Source organism: Osmerus eperlanus, chromosome 14 (genome assembly GCF_963692335.1).
Source record: "Osmerus eperlanus chromosome 14, fOsmEpe2.1, whole genome shotgun sequence".
Taxonomy (NCBI): domain Eukaryota; kingdom Metazoa; phylum Chordata; class Actinopteri; order Osmeriformes; family Osmeridae; genus Osmerus; species Osmerus eperlanus.
In genome coordinates this window covers 18128147-18142275 of record NC_085031.1, presented here as the reverse complement: position 1 = coordinate 18142275, position 14129 = coordinate 18128147, and the positions used below count along the sequence as shown (strand labels likewise).

Here is a 14129-nt window from a genome sequence, read left to right as displayed (position 1 = left end):
GCTAAAAGGACCCGTCATCATTTCATATTTAAACATTCCAAGTAATCATTAACTTTTAAATTTAGTCACTTTCAGCTACTGGTTGCACTATCACCCCCACTTGTCTTTAGGTTAGTATAGGTCTAAGGTTAATATAGGTTATTATGTGTATTAGAGGCTTGATAGACTGTATTTTATATTATTTTGTATATTTAGGAGGTTTATATTTTTGCTTATCATAAGTGTTATTTATGTTCTGAAGATTTATGCCAGGTTGCTTTTACATTGTCCCAGTCTGACTGTTGTTCTGTGCATCTGACAATAAAAGACTTGAACTTGAACTAACCATCTTGTTTTTGATAGGGTTAGGCTAACCCTAACCCATATTTATTCACTATGGAAATTGATAGGAACTTGAGACACCTGTAAACATTTGAAACATATTTACTTAACTATTCACCTGCCATGTATTTCACAACTCAACACAGCTGCTTTTAGGCTGGGAAGTGTTCATCAGTGAGGAGGTTCTGAAATGCTGAGCTGCAAGAGCAAAACGTGGAGAAATGTTGACAAAAAGGAATTCATGGTCTGTATCAGTTTGACCCTCCTTGCAGAGGGTAACAAGAAGCTTGGATGTGGCCTTGCAGGAAGGTTTTCTGGATCCGACTGCAAAATCCACCATGGGGCTCAGGATATATGAGGATATCCCCAGTTTCAGAAGGTTTGAGATGTTTTCTCCTAGACACCATACTCATGCTACAAGGGCCCAAGACTGTTCAGCCTTCGGTCAGAACAGAAGAGACGGAGGCCAGGTTTTTGGGTGTCACTGAAAAAGAGTAAATTTTATTGGTGAAGTTGATCCTGATGGTTCAGCCGTTGGCCTGCTCCACCACTGTGGTCTTTTCGCTGACGTAGATCCCGTCTAGAAACTTCCGGATGTCCTTCTTCTTGACGGTGGTGGCCTGCTGGATGAGGGCCGCTGTGGGGAGGACGGGACAGGTGAGCAAAAAGGAGAATCTAAAAATAAAAATAAACTAAATATGTATGTATGCATTACTCTTTGCACATTAACATTGAAGCTATAAATGACTGATGTGGTTAGTAATGTACTTCAGCATTAAGTTGACAGAGCCAAATAAACCCATGCAATAGCCCTCAGATAAGCCTTTTAACTGCAATGTTGGCAGTGTTCTAGATATGGTCTACATGGGACAACCTTGCAATGCATTATGATATCAGGGATGAACAGAAACGCCTCTGGAGGTAAACAGTGACAGTGGTATCACCATGGTGATGTAAACAGAACAGACAGTGGCATCACCATGGTGATGTTAACAGAATCCAGTGGTATCTCCATGGTGATGTAAACGGAACAGACAGTGGTATCTCCATGGCACTCCACCATGACCAACAGACAGACACAGAAGCAGGTGGCTCCCCCTGCTGGTGGGGGGAGGCTGAAGGGCTAACCTCTACAGGAGGTTACTGGTCCACTGGCACTACCGTTCCCTTCTCAGACACATAAATACCATCCAAGAACTTTCTGATATCCTTATTTTTGACTGTGGTGGCCTGCTGGATGAGAGCAGCTGGAACAGAGAGTACACAGGCCGGCCGGTGAGCAACAGGCCCACTACACACAGGGGTCACAGGGTTAAAGGTCAGGGGAGGTCAAACATTTGAGGAGGAAAGGGAAACTGGGGTGGTGGTGGGCATGAGGATATGATGGTGAGGATGAGGATATGAGGTGGGTGGTGAGGATGAGGATATGAGGTGGGTGGTGAGGATGAGGATATGAGGTGGGTGGTGAGGATGAGGATATGAGGTGGGTGGTGAGGATATGAGGTGGTGGTGAGGATGAGGATATGAGGTGGGTGGTGAGGATGAGGATATGAGGTGGGTGGTGAGGATGAGGATATGAGGTGGGTGGTGAGGATGAAGATATGAGGTGGGTGGTGAGGATATGAGGTGGTGGTGAGGATATAAGGTGGTGGTGAGGATATGAGGTGGTGGTGAGGATGAGGATATGAGGTGGTGGTGAGGATGAGGATATGAGGTGGTGGTGAGGATGAGGATATGAGGTGGTGGTGAGGATGAGGATATGAGGTGGGTGGTGAGGATATGAGGTGGTGGTGAGGATATGAGGTGGTGGTGAGGATGAGGATATGAGGTGGTGGTGAGGATGAGGATATGAGGTGGGTGGTGAGGATATGAGGTGGGTGGTGAGGATATGAGGTGCTAACAGGTGCTCACATATGAAGATATGATGAGACTCAGGAAGGTAGTTATATATGATGGAGGACAGAAGTGAGGTAGAGGGTTTGTTTTAGAAGGGGAAAGGGCATGGCTGACATCAACATGTTGAAGAAAAGGCAAACCGGGGGTCGCTATGGGAGGCTGAACAGATCAACAGTCTGACCTAGGCAGGTGTTAGCTAGCCTGAGTGACATCCAGATCACATGCACTTACTATTTTAGCTGGTCTAGAATGAAAACAAACCATATTAGTCTACTGTGGGTCCTGGGCTAGTATGAGAACAGCTCTGGTACCACTGGGCTAGCATGAGAACAGCTCTGGTACCACTGGGCTAGCATGAGAACAGCTCTGGTACCACTGGGGTTCCTGGGCTAGCATGAGGACAGCTCTGGTACCATTGGGCTAGCATGAGAACAGCTCTGGTACCACTGGGCTAGCATGAGAACAGCTCTGGTACCACTGGGCTAGCATGAGAACAGCTCTGGTACCACTGGGCTACCATGAGAACAGCTCTGGTACCACTGGGCTAGCATGAGAACAGCTCTGGTACCACTGGGGTTCCTGGGCTAGCATGAGGACAGCTCTGGTACCACTGGGCTAGCATGAGAACAGCTCTGGTACCACTGGGGTTCCTGGGCTAGCATGAGGACAGTTCTGGTACCATTGGGCTAGCATGAGGACAGCTCTGGTACCACTGGGCTAGCATGAGAACAGCTCTGGTACCACTGGGCTAGCATGAGGACAGCTTTGGTACCACTGGGCTAGCATGAGAACAGCTCTGGTACCACTGGGGTTCCTGGGCTAGCATGAGGACAGCTCTGGTACCATTGGGCTAGCATGAGAACAGCTGTGGTACCACTGGGCTAGCATGAGAACAGCTCTGGTACCACTGGGCTAGCATGAGAACAGCTCTGGTACCACTGGGGTTCCTGGGCTAGCATGAGGACAGCTCTGGTACCATTGGGCTAGCATGAGAACAGCTCTGGTACCATTGGGCTAGCATGAGGACAGCTCTGGTACCACTGGGGTTCCTGGGCTAGCATGAGGACAGCTCTGGTACCACTGGGCTAGCATGAGGACAGCTCTGGTACCACTGGGCTAGCATGAGGACAGCTCTGGTACCACTGGGGTTCCTGGGCTAGCATGAGAGGAGGTATTGGGGGGTGACTGAGAAGAACATGGACCTGGATGTGATGTAGTGGAGCGCGTCTGTCCAGACAGAGGCTGGATGAGTGTAGCTGATGGAGCAGCAGTCTAGGACTCACCTGAGTTAGACACCAGCTCGATGTCGTTCCCCTCCAGCACCAGCTCGTCCTTCTGGGCAGCTGAGACCGTGCAGGCCACGCCTGGAGGGAGGAGGGACAGCTTCAGCATGGGTCTCTCACACAGGCACTTCATGGCTGGCTCTCACACACACACACACACACCTGGAGGGGATCTGAAGGCGTGTGTAGGTAGGTGTTTTTGTGTGTAGCTAGGTGTGTTGCAGCTCACCTTGCCTCATGCAGACTGGAGGGTGTGTGTGTGTCAAGAAGGCGTGTACGGGTTGTAGCTCACCTGCCCTCATGCGGACCCTGCGGATGTACTTCTCTCCCAGGAAGTTCCTGATCTCCACCAGGGCTCCGCCCTCCTGCATCACAACATTGATGGGGAAGTGGGCGTACACAGAGCGCATCTTGTAACGGAAACCCTGGAGATGAAAGGAAACAAGACGCTCAGACATCCTCCTCCTGCTCATCACAACTAACACTTAACCCAGCCAAACCACTGATACTGAACACAAGTTAGGAGCAGAGGTCAAGGAGTCACTCACCATGGTGACACCCTTGATCATGTTCTGTACATGGCTGCAGATGGTTCTGACGGTGGCCAGCTCCTTCCTGTTGCCCCACCACTTGTCCACACGCAGCTGTGGACAGAAGACACACTCAGCCCCCTCATCCACCACTACCCAGCCCCCTCATCCACCACTACCCAGCCCCCTCATCCACCACTACCCAGCCCCCTCATCCACCACTACCCAGCCCCCTCATCCACCACTACCCAGCCCCCTCATCCACCACTACCCAGCCCCCTCATCCACCACTACCCAGCCCCCTCATCCACCACTACCCAGCCCCCTCATCCACCACTACCCAGCCCCCTCATCCACCACTACCCAGCCCCCTCATCCACCACTACCCAGCCCCCTCATCCACCACTACCCAGCCCCCTCATCCACCACTACCCAGCCCCCTCATCCACCACTACCCAGCCCCCTCATCCACTGAGAAGCCAGCAGGCTGATCAACACATGGCTTTTAATGTCAAAATACTTAGACCCCACAGCTTTCCTGAGCATGACCCCCACCCACCTTTTTCTGCTTCTTGCCTAGCAGGCTGAGCTCCAGGTTGATGTGGTTGAACTCCCGGCGGAGGGTCCCGCGGGGGCCCTTGACAATCACCGTCCGGCCCTTCAGCCTCACCTCGACTGTAACACGGAGCAAGGAAGTTACACCCTCTGATTACAGCAAGTTGAATGTTAATAACGAGCCCCTTTGGAAGCGGGAATCTGGGCAACATAATGGGGGTTTAGGGGGCTTACCGTTGTCGGGGATGTCGACAGTCTGGTTGCTGAGAATGGTCTTCATTCTGCCAACGGATGAGGGTTAAAGTTAGCCATATTGATATCGCCGTTTGTGTCGATAGATGCAACGTATTAATAATCCCCGAGGAGAAGCCGACATTGAACCAAAACCGGCTAGCCACATGGCTGGGATCATGGACATGCAGCTTAGTAACCTGGACAACTACGGGCAACCAGAGTTATTGGTCAATGTTCAAATGAACCGGTAGCAACTTTAAGGCTGAGAAGACGGTCTTGTTTAGCAGCCACATCTACGCGGGGGACAGCACTGCCATAAATTAATAGAACAGATCATATCTGCAATACCTCTACCATTCAAAACCAGACAGCAGAATAACTACTCGAAGTGACTGCATTAACTCATTAAACACACTTTAGCAATGGATAATTAAGTAGGCTACAACGGGGCCAAGGCCTATAAACGGATGATGGTATCGATGGCAAAACACCCTTCTTTATTATGTAATCTGGATGTTTTTTGATTACATACAAAATACATAAATCGCATATTCAAACTACGAATTTATAAATGTAAAAGTTTTGTACGTGCAACATAGAAATGATCAGATGAACATAGATTTTAAAAGCCCAAGATCTAGTCCATGTTTTCTTACCTCGCCGGTAGTAGAGGAAAGGGAGAAGGAAGGACGTAATCACGTTATTGTAGCAGTCGTGCGTGCTTACGTCACCACCCTGACCTCTTTAGACATTTCATGGATTAGTTTTAGCTATGATAACATATGTGTTCTTTGAGCCATTTTGAGTTGCTGCTTGAGTATCATGACATCAGATTTACACCAGAACTTTGTTCACGCCATTTCAGAAGTATATTTAGTTTCAGGCACATAGCCGAACGTTATCTTTCCGTCTGTGAGTTTGTGTCGGACCAAAGTCTTCTCCAGACAACTGACGTACAGTAGCATAACTACAGCCGTCTGCTTGTGAGGCGCTAATGTCATGGCTCTGGTCAAACAAGGTTGTTTTGTAGCGGGTCGTTTATCCAGCAATCACCTGTGGCTGAATCCTAAATGCAATCCACACGTAAGTACGCTATTTCATTATAATTTGTGTAAGATGTTTAGATCTTTAGATATATCGGTTATCTAGACAATTACCTGCTAGCCGAGCACGAATGCTGCTAGCCCAAGTTAGAGCTAGCTAGCTCATGCGTTACTAGCTAGCTTGATTTATGGTCACGGGCCTTGAGTTAACGTTAATTACGTAGAAATGTAGGAGGACATTGCACCATAACAGCAGTTAACTATCTGAGTTGAGTTGTTCTGAAATTACAGTAATAAACGTTGTTACCAGTTAGCTTCTCGGTTTCAGTCTTCTAGTTTTAGTGTACTAGTCATCGACTTGGACAGTGTGTTGAACTTGACTGTCTCCCTGCAAGGTGTATTATTCTAGTAGCAGTTTGACAACAGCCGCCAAGTCGTCTCCGACACGGCCCGACAGGAAGAAGGAGTTGTTGGTAGACGATGGACCTGACCTACAGGACTTCATCACTGGCGAGCTGTCGGAGAAGAGCAAGTGGGAGGAATACAGAGGCACTCTGAAGAGAGAAAAAGGAGAGAGGTGGGTGGGGCTCTGAAATAAAAGTAATCACTTGCACTTGCAATCACATTTCAGTGCGACAAAGTTTTTGCGCTTTACACATGCTTTCAGGAACTAATTTCACATTTACATTTAGTAATTTAGCAGACGCTCTTATCCAGAGCGATTTACAGTAAGTACAGGGACATTCCCCCGGAGGCAAGTAGGGTGAAGTGCCTTGCCCAAGGACACAACGTCATTTTGCACGGCCGGGAATCGAACTGGCAACCTTCAGATTACAAGCCCGATTCCCTAACTGCTCAGCCACCTGACTCCCATAATTTCACACGTATATAATGTACTGGATGCCATGGAATTTGCTTTACATCATATTTAAAGTGAATTGTCTGTGTGTGTGTGTCTGTGTAGGCTAAGACTTCCTCCATGGCTGAAGACTGAGATTCCCATTGGGAAGAACTTTAATAAACTGAAGAACACACTGAGAGACCTGAACCTGCACACTGTGAGCCACCATTGTGTTTTCATCCTTTCAGATGATCTCTGTCACATGTGGTTATGTAGCACATGTGACATTACCACCATGTGTGTGTGTTTCCTGCCCAGGTGTGTGAGGAGGCCAGGTGTCCCAACATCGGGGAGTGCTGGGGAGGGGGAGAGTACGCCACGGCTACGGCCACCATCATGGTGAGTCTGGCTGCACACCCTGTCTCTGTAGCAACACCCTGTTTCCATAGCAACGCCCTGTCTCCGTAGCACTTGAGGAGGGGGTGGGTGCTCACTTATCTCTTAAGGTCAGGATATGTACAGTTGTGGCCATAAGTTTTGGCAATGACAAATGTTGTGTTTTGCAAAGTTTGCTGGTTCAGTATTTGAGGAAAATGTTTTCACATGTTTCTATAGAATACTGGAATCACAATAAGGCACATTTAATATTTTTTAAAGCTTTATTGGGGCGAAGATTTTCAATATATGGAAATAGTCCCCTCTTTTACAGCTTTCAATCTGCTCTTAAAACCCAATCAGAATGATAGAGTGATTTCACCTGGATAGAACTAGTACACACTTTCCCCTGTGCTGATGATATGACTTACTGAAATTATGTTAGCAGTTATTTTATGCCAAGGCCCAGCAAGCTCTGCAAACACAAAATGTATGTCGCTCCCAATACTTTTGGCCACGGCTGTATATGTGTACAGGATGGGTTAAGGTTAGAATATATCAGGGTATCCGCGGGGTCTTAAAAAGTATTAAAAGTTTATCCATTTTGGGAAAACTAAGGCCCTTAAAAGGTATTAAAAAGTCTTAATCCCGATTTTATGAGGTATTAAATTTGTATAAATGTATGCATGAATATATTTATTTTCCTCCCCATGACTATTATAAACAACAACGTATTTTGCAAAAGACGTGGTTAGGTGATGTGTCGCCCTCCAAATGTCGCGAAACGGGGAAATGTAAATTTGCGGACTGATGGTTGGAGAAGGATGAGTTTATACAATGGCTGAAGCCTGTCGCTGAAAACAACCATGAGGCTTACTGTACATGTTGTAAAAAAATATTAGCGTAGCCTCGATGGGCATCAACGCTGTCAAGTCCCACATGCACGGTGCTAGCCACAAGGCCGCCGTTGGCCGCATAGAGCAGCCGCAGCCTGCAATCGCCAGTTTCTGTGCTCCACCAGCGACACCACTACCCAACACGACAGCTGAACTTGTCAAAACAGCTACGACAGCGACCTCTGCCCCATCGTCTGCCGATATCAGGGTGGCTACGGGCGGCAAATCAACGATGCGCGCGGAGGATAATCTGGTGTCTCAATACTGCGGTGAATCACCACTCGCTGAACTCAAACATTCAAATATTTTAATAACATTGCCTTTTCTTTAATGTATTATTTCAAGCTTTGTTTCTTCCGAGCTTATCTGAGTTCTGTTGTATGGTTGTGCTCTATAGATTTATTTACAAACTACAACTGTTTATTAAGTTAAAGGTTTGTAGCAGATTAGAGTGGCGATGAAGTCTTAAAATATGTAGAGGTCTTCAAAAAGTCTTAAAAAGGTATTTAACTGAACTTCAGGATGCCTGCATATACCCTGATGCAGGGCTCAAAATATGTTTTTGTACTTGATAGCACCCTTAGTACTTGATACTTGATACTTAGTACTTAGTACGAGGCAAGTAGGGTGAAGTGCCTTGCCCAGAGACACAACGTCATTTCGCACGGCCGGGAATCTAACTGGCAACCTTCTGATTGGTAACCCGATTCTCTAACCGCTCAGCCGGCGATCGCCCCATTTACAGTTAGGTCCATAAATATTTGGACATTGACACAATTTTCATCATTTTGGCTCTGTATACCACCACAATGGATTTGAAATGAAACAATCAAGATGTGCTTTAAGTGCAGACTTTCAGCTTTAATTTCAGGGTATTTACATCCAAATCAGGTGAACGGTGTAGGAATTACAATACATTTTATATGTGCCCCCCCCCTTTTTAAGGGACCAAAAGTAATTGGACAATTGGCTGCTCAGCTGTTCCATGGCCAGGTGTATGTTATTCCCTCATGGGAGTTCGTTATTTCATTGACAAGGAGCAGATAAAAGGTCTAGAGTTCATTTCAAGTATGGTATTTGTGTTTGGAATCTGTTGCTGTCAACTCTCAATATGAAGTCCAAAGAGCTGTCACCATCAGTGAAGCAAGCCATCTTTAGGCTGAAAAATCAAAACAAACCTATCAGAGAGATAGCAAAAACATTAGGTGTGGCCAAATCAACTGTTTGGTACATTCTTAAAAAGAAATAACGCACTGGTGAGCTCAGCAACACCAAAAGACCTGGAAGACCACGGAAAACAACTGTGGTGGATGACAGAAGAATTCTTTCCCTGGTGAAGAAAAACCCCTTCACAACAGTTGGCCAGATCAAGAACACTCTCCAGGAGGTAGGCGTATCTGTGTCAAAGTCAAAAATTAAGAGAAGACTTCACCAGAGTAAATACAGAGGGTTCACCACAAGATGTGAACCATTGGTGAGTCTCAAAAACAGGAAGACCAGATTAGAGTTTGCCAAAAAACATCTAAAAGACCCTGTACAGTTCTGGAACAACATCCTATGGACAGATGAGACCAAGATCAACTTGTACCAGAATGATGGGAAGAGAAGAGTATGGAGAAGGGAAGGAACTGCTCATGATCCAAAGCATACCACCTCATCAGTGAAGCATGGTGGAGGTAGTGTTATGGCGTGGGCATGTATGGCTGCCAATGGAACTGGTTCCCTTGTATTTATCGATGATGTGACTGCTGACAAAAGCAGTAGGATGAATTCTGAAGTGTTTCTGGCAATATTATCTGCTCAGATTCAGCCAAATGCTTCAGAACTCATAGGACGGCGCTTCACAGTGCAATGGCCAAGTCAATCACGTGACCTAAATCCAATTGAGCATGCATTTCACTTGCTAAAGACAAAACTGAAGGGAAAATGCCCCAAGAACAAGCAGAAACTGAAGACAGTTGCAGTAGAGGCCTGGCAGAGCATCACCAGGGACGAAACCCAGCGTCTGGTGATGTCTATGGGTTCCAGACTTCAGGCTGTCATTGACTGCAAAGGATTTGCAACCAAGTATTAAAAGTGACAATTAGATTTATGATTGTTAGTTTGTCCAATTATTTTTGGTCCCTTAAAAAGGGGGGGGCCACATATAAAATGTGTTGTAATTCCTACACCGTTCACCTGATTTGGATGTAAATACCCTGAAATTAAAGCTGAAAGTCTGCACTTAAAGCACATCTTGATTGTTTCATTTCAAATCCATTGTGGTGGTATACAGAGCCAAAATGATGAATTGTGTCAATGTCCAAATATTTATGGACCTAACTGTATGTTGTAGATTTATTTTGTGTGCTAGTTGTTGCACTTGTTGTTTAGTTTTTAACTGATTTAACTACTTGTACTCGCTGTAAATTGTATTATTGTTGCTTGCTTTCCTACAGGTACAGGTACACTTGCACTTTTGAGTTGTTGTTTAATTTGTTTAACCACATGCTCTTATGTTTCCTCCTATTGGCACTTATTTGCTTTTAACAATGTATGCTTCATGTTTTGGCTACCCGCAATGTTTTGCAATAATCTCGTTGATTATGATCATTGACCTATGCACTTTTTTAAAGCTCTCTCTTGGAAGTCGCTTTGGATAAAAGCGTTTGCTAAATGAATACATGTAAATGTAGTTAGATCTCTGTCACGGGACAAAGGAGCGCAGTGACAAACAGTGACTGGCGGCTAATATTAACCAATCGAACAGGGGTTAGGGTTACGTTAACTCTTGTTCCGTCTGCAGTTGATGGGGGACACATGCACGAGAGGCTGCAGGTTCTGCTCGGTGAAGACCGCCCGCCTGCCGCCGCCTCTGGACCCTGACGAACCCTCCAACACAGCGGCCGCCATCGCTGCCTGGGGGCTGGACTACGTGGTGCTAACCTCCGTGGACAGAGACGGTACCCTGACCTTTAACCCTGACCTTTAACCCTGACCTTTAACCCTGACCTTCAACCCTGACCCTTATTGTTTCCTTGTAGTGGCTGGAATGGCAGGAGTGAGGAGAATATAAAGAACGACTCCTCCAAGTAGATTAGAATACAGACTGCATTTCTACCAACCATTTTAATTACATATGGTGTTTAGACATTGTTGTTCAAATTGATGGAAATATAATACATTTGAACTGTCATCAGTCCTGACAGCATGTGTATCAGTCCTGACAGCATGTGCATCAGTCCTGACAGACTGTTGGACCCAGTAAGAGTATGAGCTAGGGTCAGCTCTGACCCCTGACTGACCTCTGACCTCCTGCTTCCTGTTCAGACCTGTCAGACGGAGGGGCAGATCACATCGCCAAGACTGTGTCCAGCCTCAAGGAGAGGTAAACGTCCTCAAACCAGAAATCATTTAAATAATCTGAAATATACCAAAACATTTACCCAAAATCAAATGTGTATTTAGGAACTTTCGGATACTGGTGGAATGTCTGACCCCTGATTTCCGTGGCGACCTGATGGCGGTGGAGAAGGTCGCCCAATCAGGGCTGGATGTGTATGCCCACAACGTGGAGACAGTCCGCGAACTGCAGAGGTAAGCCAGTCATCTGAATCAGGGTTAGGGTTAGTCACGATTAAAAACAAGTGTATTGGAAGAAGGAAATGTCCATAATATACAGTGTAGGGGGGCCGGAGGACCAGGGTTGAGAAAGGCTGCTCTAACCCCTGACCCACTGCATGCACACAGCCCCAAGCTGCTCTAACCTCTAACCCCTGACCCACTGCATGCACACAGCCCCAGGCTGCTGTAACCCCTCTGACCCACTGCATGCACACAGCCCCAGGCTGCTCTAACCCCCCTGACCCACTGCATGCACACAGCCCCAGGCTGCTCTAACCCCCCTGACCCACTGCATGCACACAGCCCCAGGCTGCTCTAACCCCCCTGACCCACTGCATGCACACAGCCCCAGGCTGCTCTAACCCCCCTGACCCACTGCATGCACACAGCCCCAGGCTGCTCTAACCCCCCTGACCCACTGCATGCACACAGCCCCAGGCTGCTCTAACCCCCCTGACCCACTGCATGCACACAGCCCCAAGCTGCTCTAACCCCTGACCCACTGCATGCACACAGCCCCAGGCTGCTCTAACCCCCCTGACCCACTGCATGCACACAGCCCCAAGCTGCTCTAACCCCTGACCCACTGCATGCACACAGCCCCAGGCTGCTCTAACCCCTGACCCACTGCATGCACACAGCCCCAGGCTGCTCTAACCCCTGACCCACTGCATGCACACAGCCCCAGGGTTGCAGTGGGAGACATAGAACCAGGATGTGATTTACCTCTTTAGGCTTTGTTTTTTACTTCCGTGCTGATCTGGCTTCAGTGTAGGTACCAACTCTGACCAGCAGGTAGTGCAGGGGAGCCATGTTTCTCACTGTTCCTAGTTTCTATTAAAATCTAACTCAGGAACACTGTGGGTTAGTTTAGCCTGTTATATTTAATCTTAACGACCTTTGACCCCAGGCAGGTGCGCGACCCCCGAGCAAACATGGACCAATCGCTGAGCGTCCTGAGACACGCTAAAGCAACCATGCCCCGTGGCCTCACCAAGACCTCCATCATGCTGGGGCTGGGAGAGACTGACCTGCAGATACACAACACACTCACAGGTACACACACACACACCCTCACACATCCAGACCTCCATCATGCTTGGGCTGGGAGAGATGATGTTGTGTGATGTTGCCGTGGCATTGATGTTACATTTACAATTAGTCATGTTGCCATTGTGGAGGATGTTGACATTGTGTTGTTATGGTTACAGAGCTGAGGGAGGCAGGAGTGGACTGTCTGACACTGGGACAATACATGCAGCCCACCAGACGCCACCTGAAGGTTACACACACACACACACACACACACTGACAACCACACACACACACACATACACTGACAAACACACACTCGGGGACAATACATGGAGCCCAACAGACACTACTTAAGTTCTACACAAATAAACACTTAACATAATTGTGTGTAGGTGGAGGAATATGTGACTCCTGAGAAGTTTGCCCACTGGGAGGCGGTGGGCACGGAGCTGGGGTTCCTCTACACAGCCAGCGGACCCCTCGTCAGATCCTCCTACAAAGCAGGTAGGAAACAACTACAGCAGCACAGGGTTAGCAAGCTAGAAACTCTATTTACCATGTGTTTACGTCCTCCCTCCCAGGTGAGTTATGTGTTTACGTCCTCCCTCCCAGGTGAGTTATGTGTTTACGTCCTCCCTCCCAGGTGAGTTCTTCTTGAAGAACCTGCTGGAGAGGAGAACTGAAGCAGCAACCGAGTAGAAGCTCATCGCCACCTTCTGGTCGTGCTGCTCGACCTCCCTGCCTCCTCTCTTCTCCCTCCTGTTTCTCTCTTCTGTCTTCCCTTCTTCTTCCCTCCTGTCCTAGGGTCAGGGCTAGCCCTGGATTAGTCTCTCATCTCCACATTACAGAAATCAAGATGAACACGTTTTTGTTTATGTGGTTTAAGTATGTATATTATTATAATATATCAACTGCAGGATCTTTATCATATAATTTATATTCTATAGTTTCTTTTTATTCCACCTGGAGCCTTAGTTCTGGAGGACAGGATGTTGGGACCAGGCTCAGGGATTCTAGTCATGATCTTTGAGGTCATGGAGGGTCCAAATATGAAAACTGGCCCCAAAGCACTGAGAAGATGGAGTTATTGAGGCGAGATGGGTTATGCTACAATAGAGAGGCGTATGAGAGTTACCTTTTGAGAGATAATGCTTGAGAGATAATGTTGGAGACAATGCTTGACCTGATTGTTTTAAGAAGACTTAGCAGGTGAAACTGGCAAAGGTTTATCTGAATTTTGTGTAAATGTATACATGGTTTATGCATCTAATAGTATATAAAAACTACTTACAAAACAATATTTTCCATATCATTATTAAATGTTAGGGTTAGGCTAACCCTATATGGATCTACTTTGATACAGATTAACAAATGGACAGTACAGATGGTTTAAGGCTAAGCATGTTAAGCATGTTATTTGGATGCAAAGGCCTTGAGGAAATGACTATGCACACATTTAATTGGTCCATTTTATTTAGTCAACAGTCACACAATGATGACATTGCTCCTCTAAACAA

General features: G+C 46.9%; 2 protein-coding genes across 3 annotated transcripts; one reads left to right on the top strand and one right to left on the bottom strand.

The window, feature by feature from the left end:
• Positions 1-792: 792 nt before the first annotated feature.
• On the bottom strand, positions 793-5544 carry rpl9 (ribosomal protein L9). Of its 2 annotated transcripts, XM_062478717.1 has the most exons (8): positions 5476-5536; positions 4820-4866; positions 4590-4705; positions 4049-4144; positions 3793-3925; positions 3501-3581; positions 1450-1568; positions 793-958 (listed from the first exon to the last, which is right to left on the bottom strand). In XM_062478717.1, exons 2-7 carry the CDS (start codon positions 4863-4865, stop codon positions 1462-1464), a joined length of 579 nt encoding a protein of 192 aa, XP_062334701.1. In that variant the 5' UTR covers position 4866; positions 5476-5536; the 3' UTR covers positions 793-958; positions 1450-1461. The 2 variants fall into 2 exon arrangements, with proteins under 2 accessions (XP_062334701.1, XP_062334700.1); XM_062478716.1 differs by lacking the exon at positions 1450-1568 and having other exon boundaries at positions 5476-5544.
• On the top strand, positions 5537-13910 carry lias (lipoic acid synthetase). The gene is made up of 11 exons (XM_062478715.1): positions 5537-5902; positions 6258-6439; positions 6827-6920; positions 7022-7102; positions 10760-10916; positions 11284-11341; positions 11422-11550; positions 12488-12633; positions 12789-12859; positions 13005-13116; positions 13256-13910. The coding sequence occupies exons 1-11, from the start codon at positions 5819-5821 to the stop codon at positions 13309-13311; spliced, it is 1170 nt and encodes a 389-aa protein (XP_062334699.1). The 5' UTR covers positions 5537-5818; the 3' UTR covers positions 13312-13910.
• Positions 13911-14129: the final 219 nt, after the last annotated feature.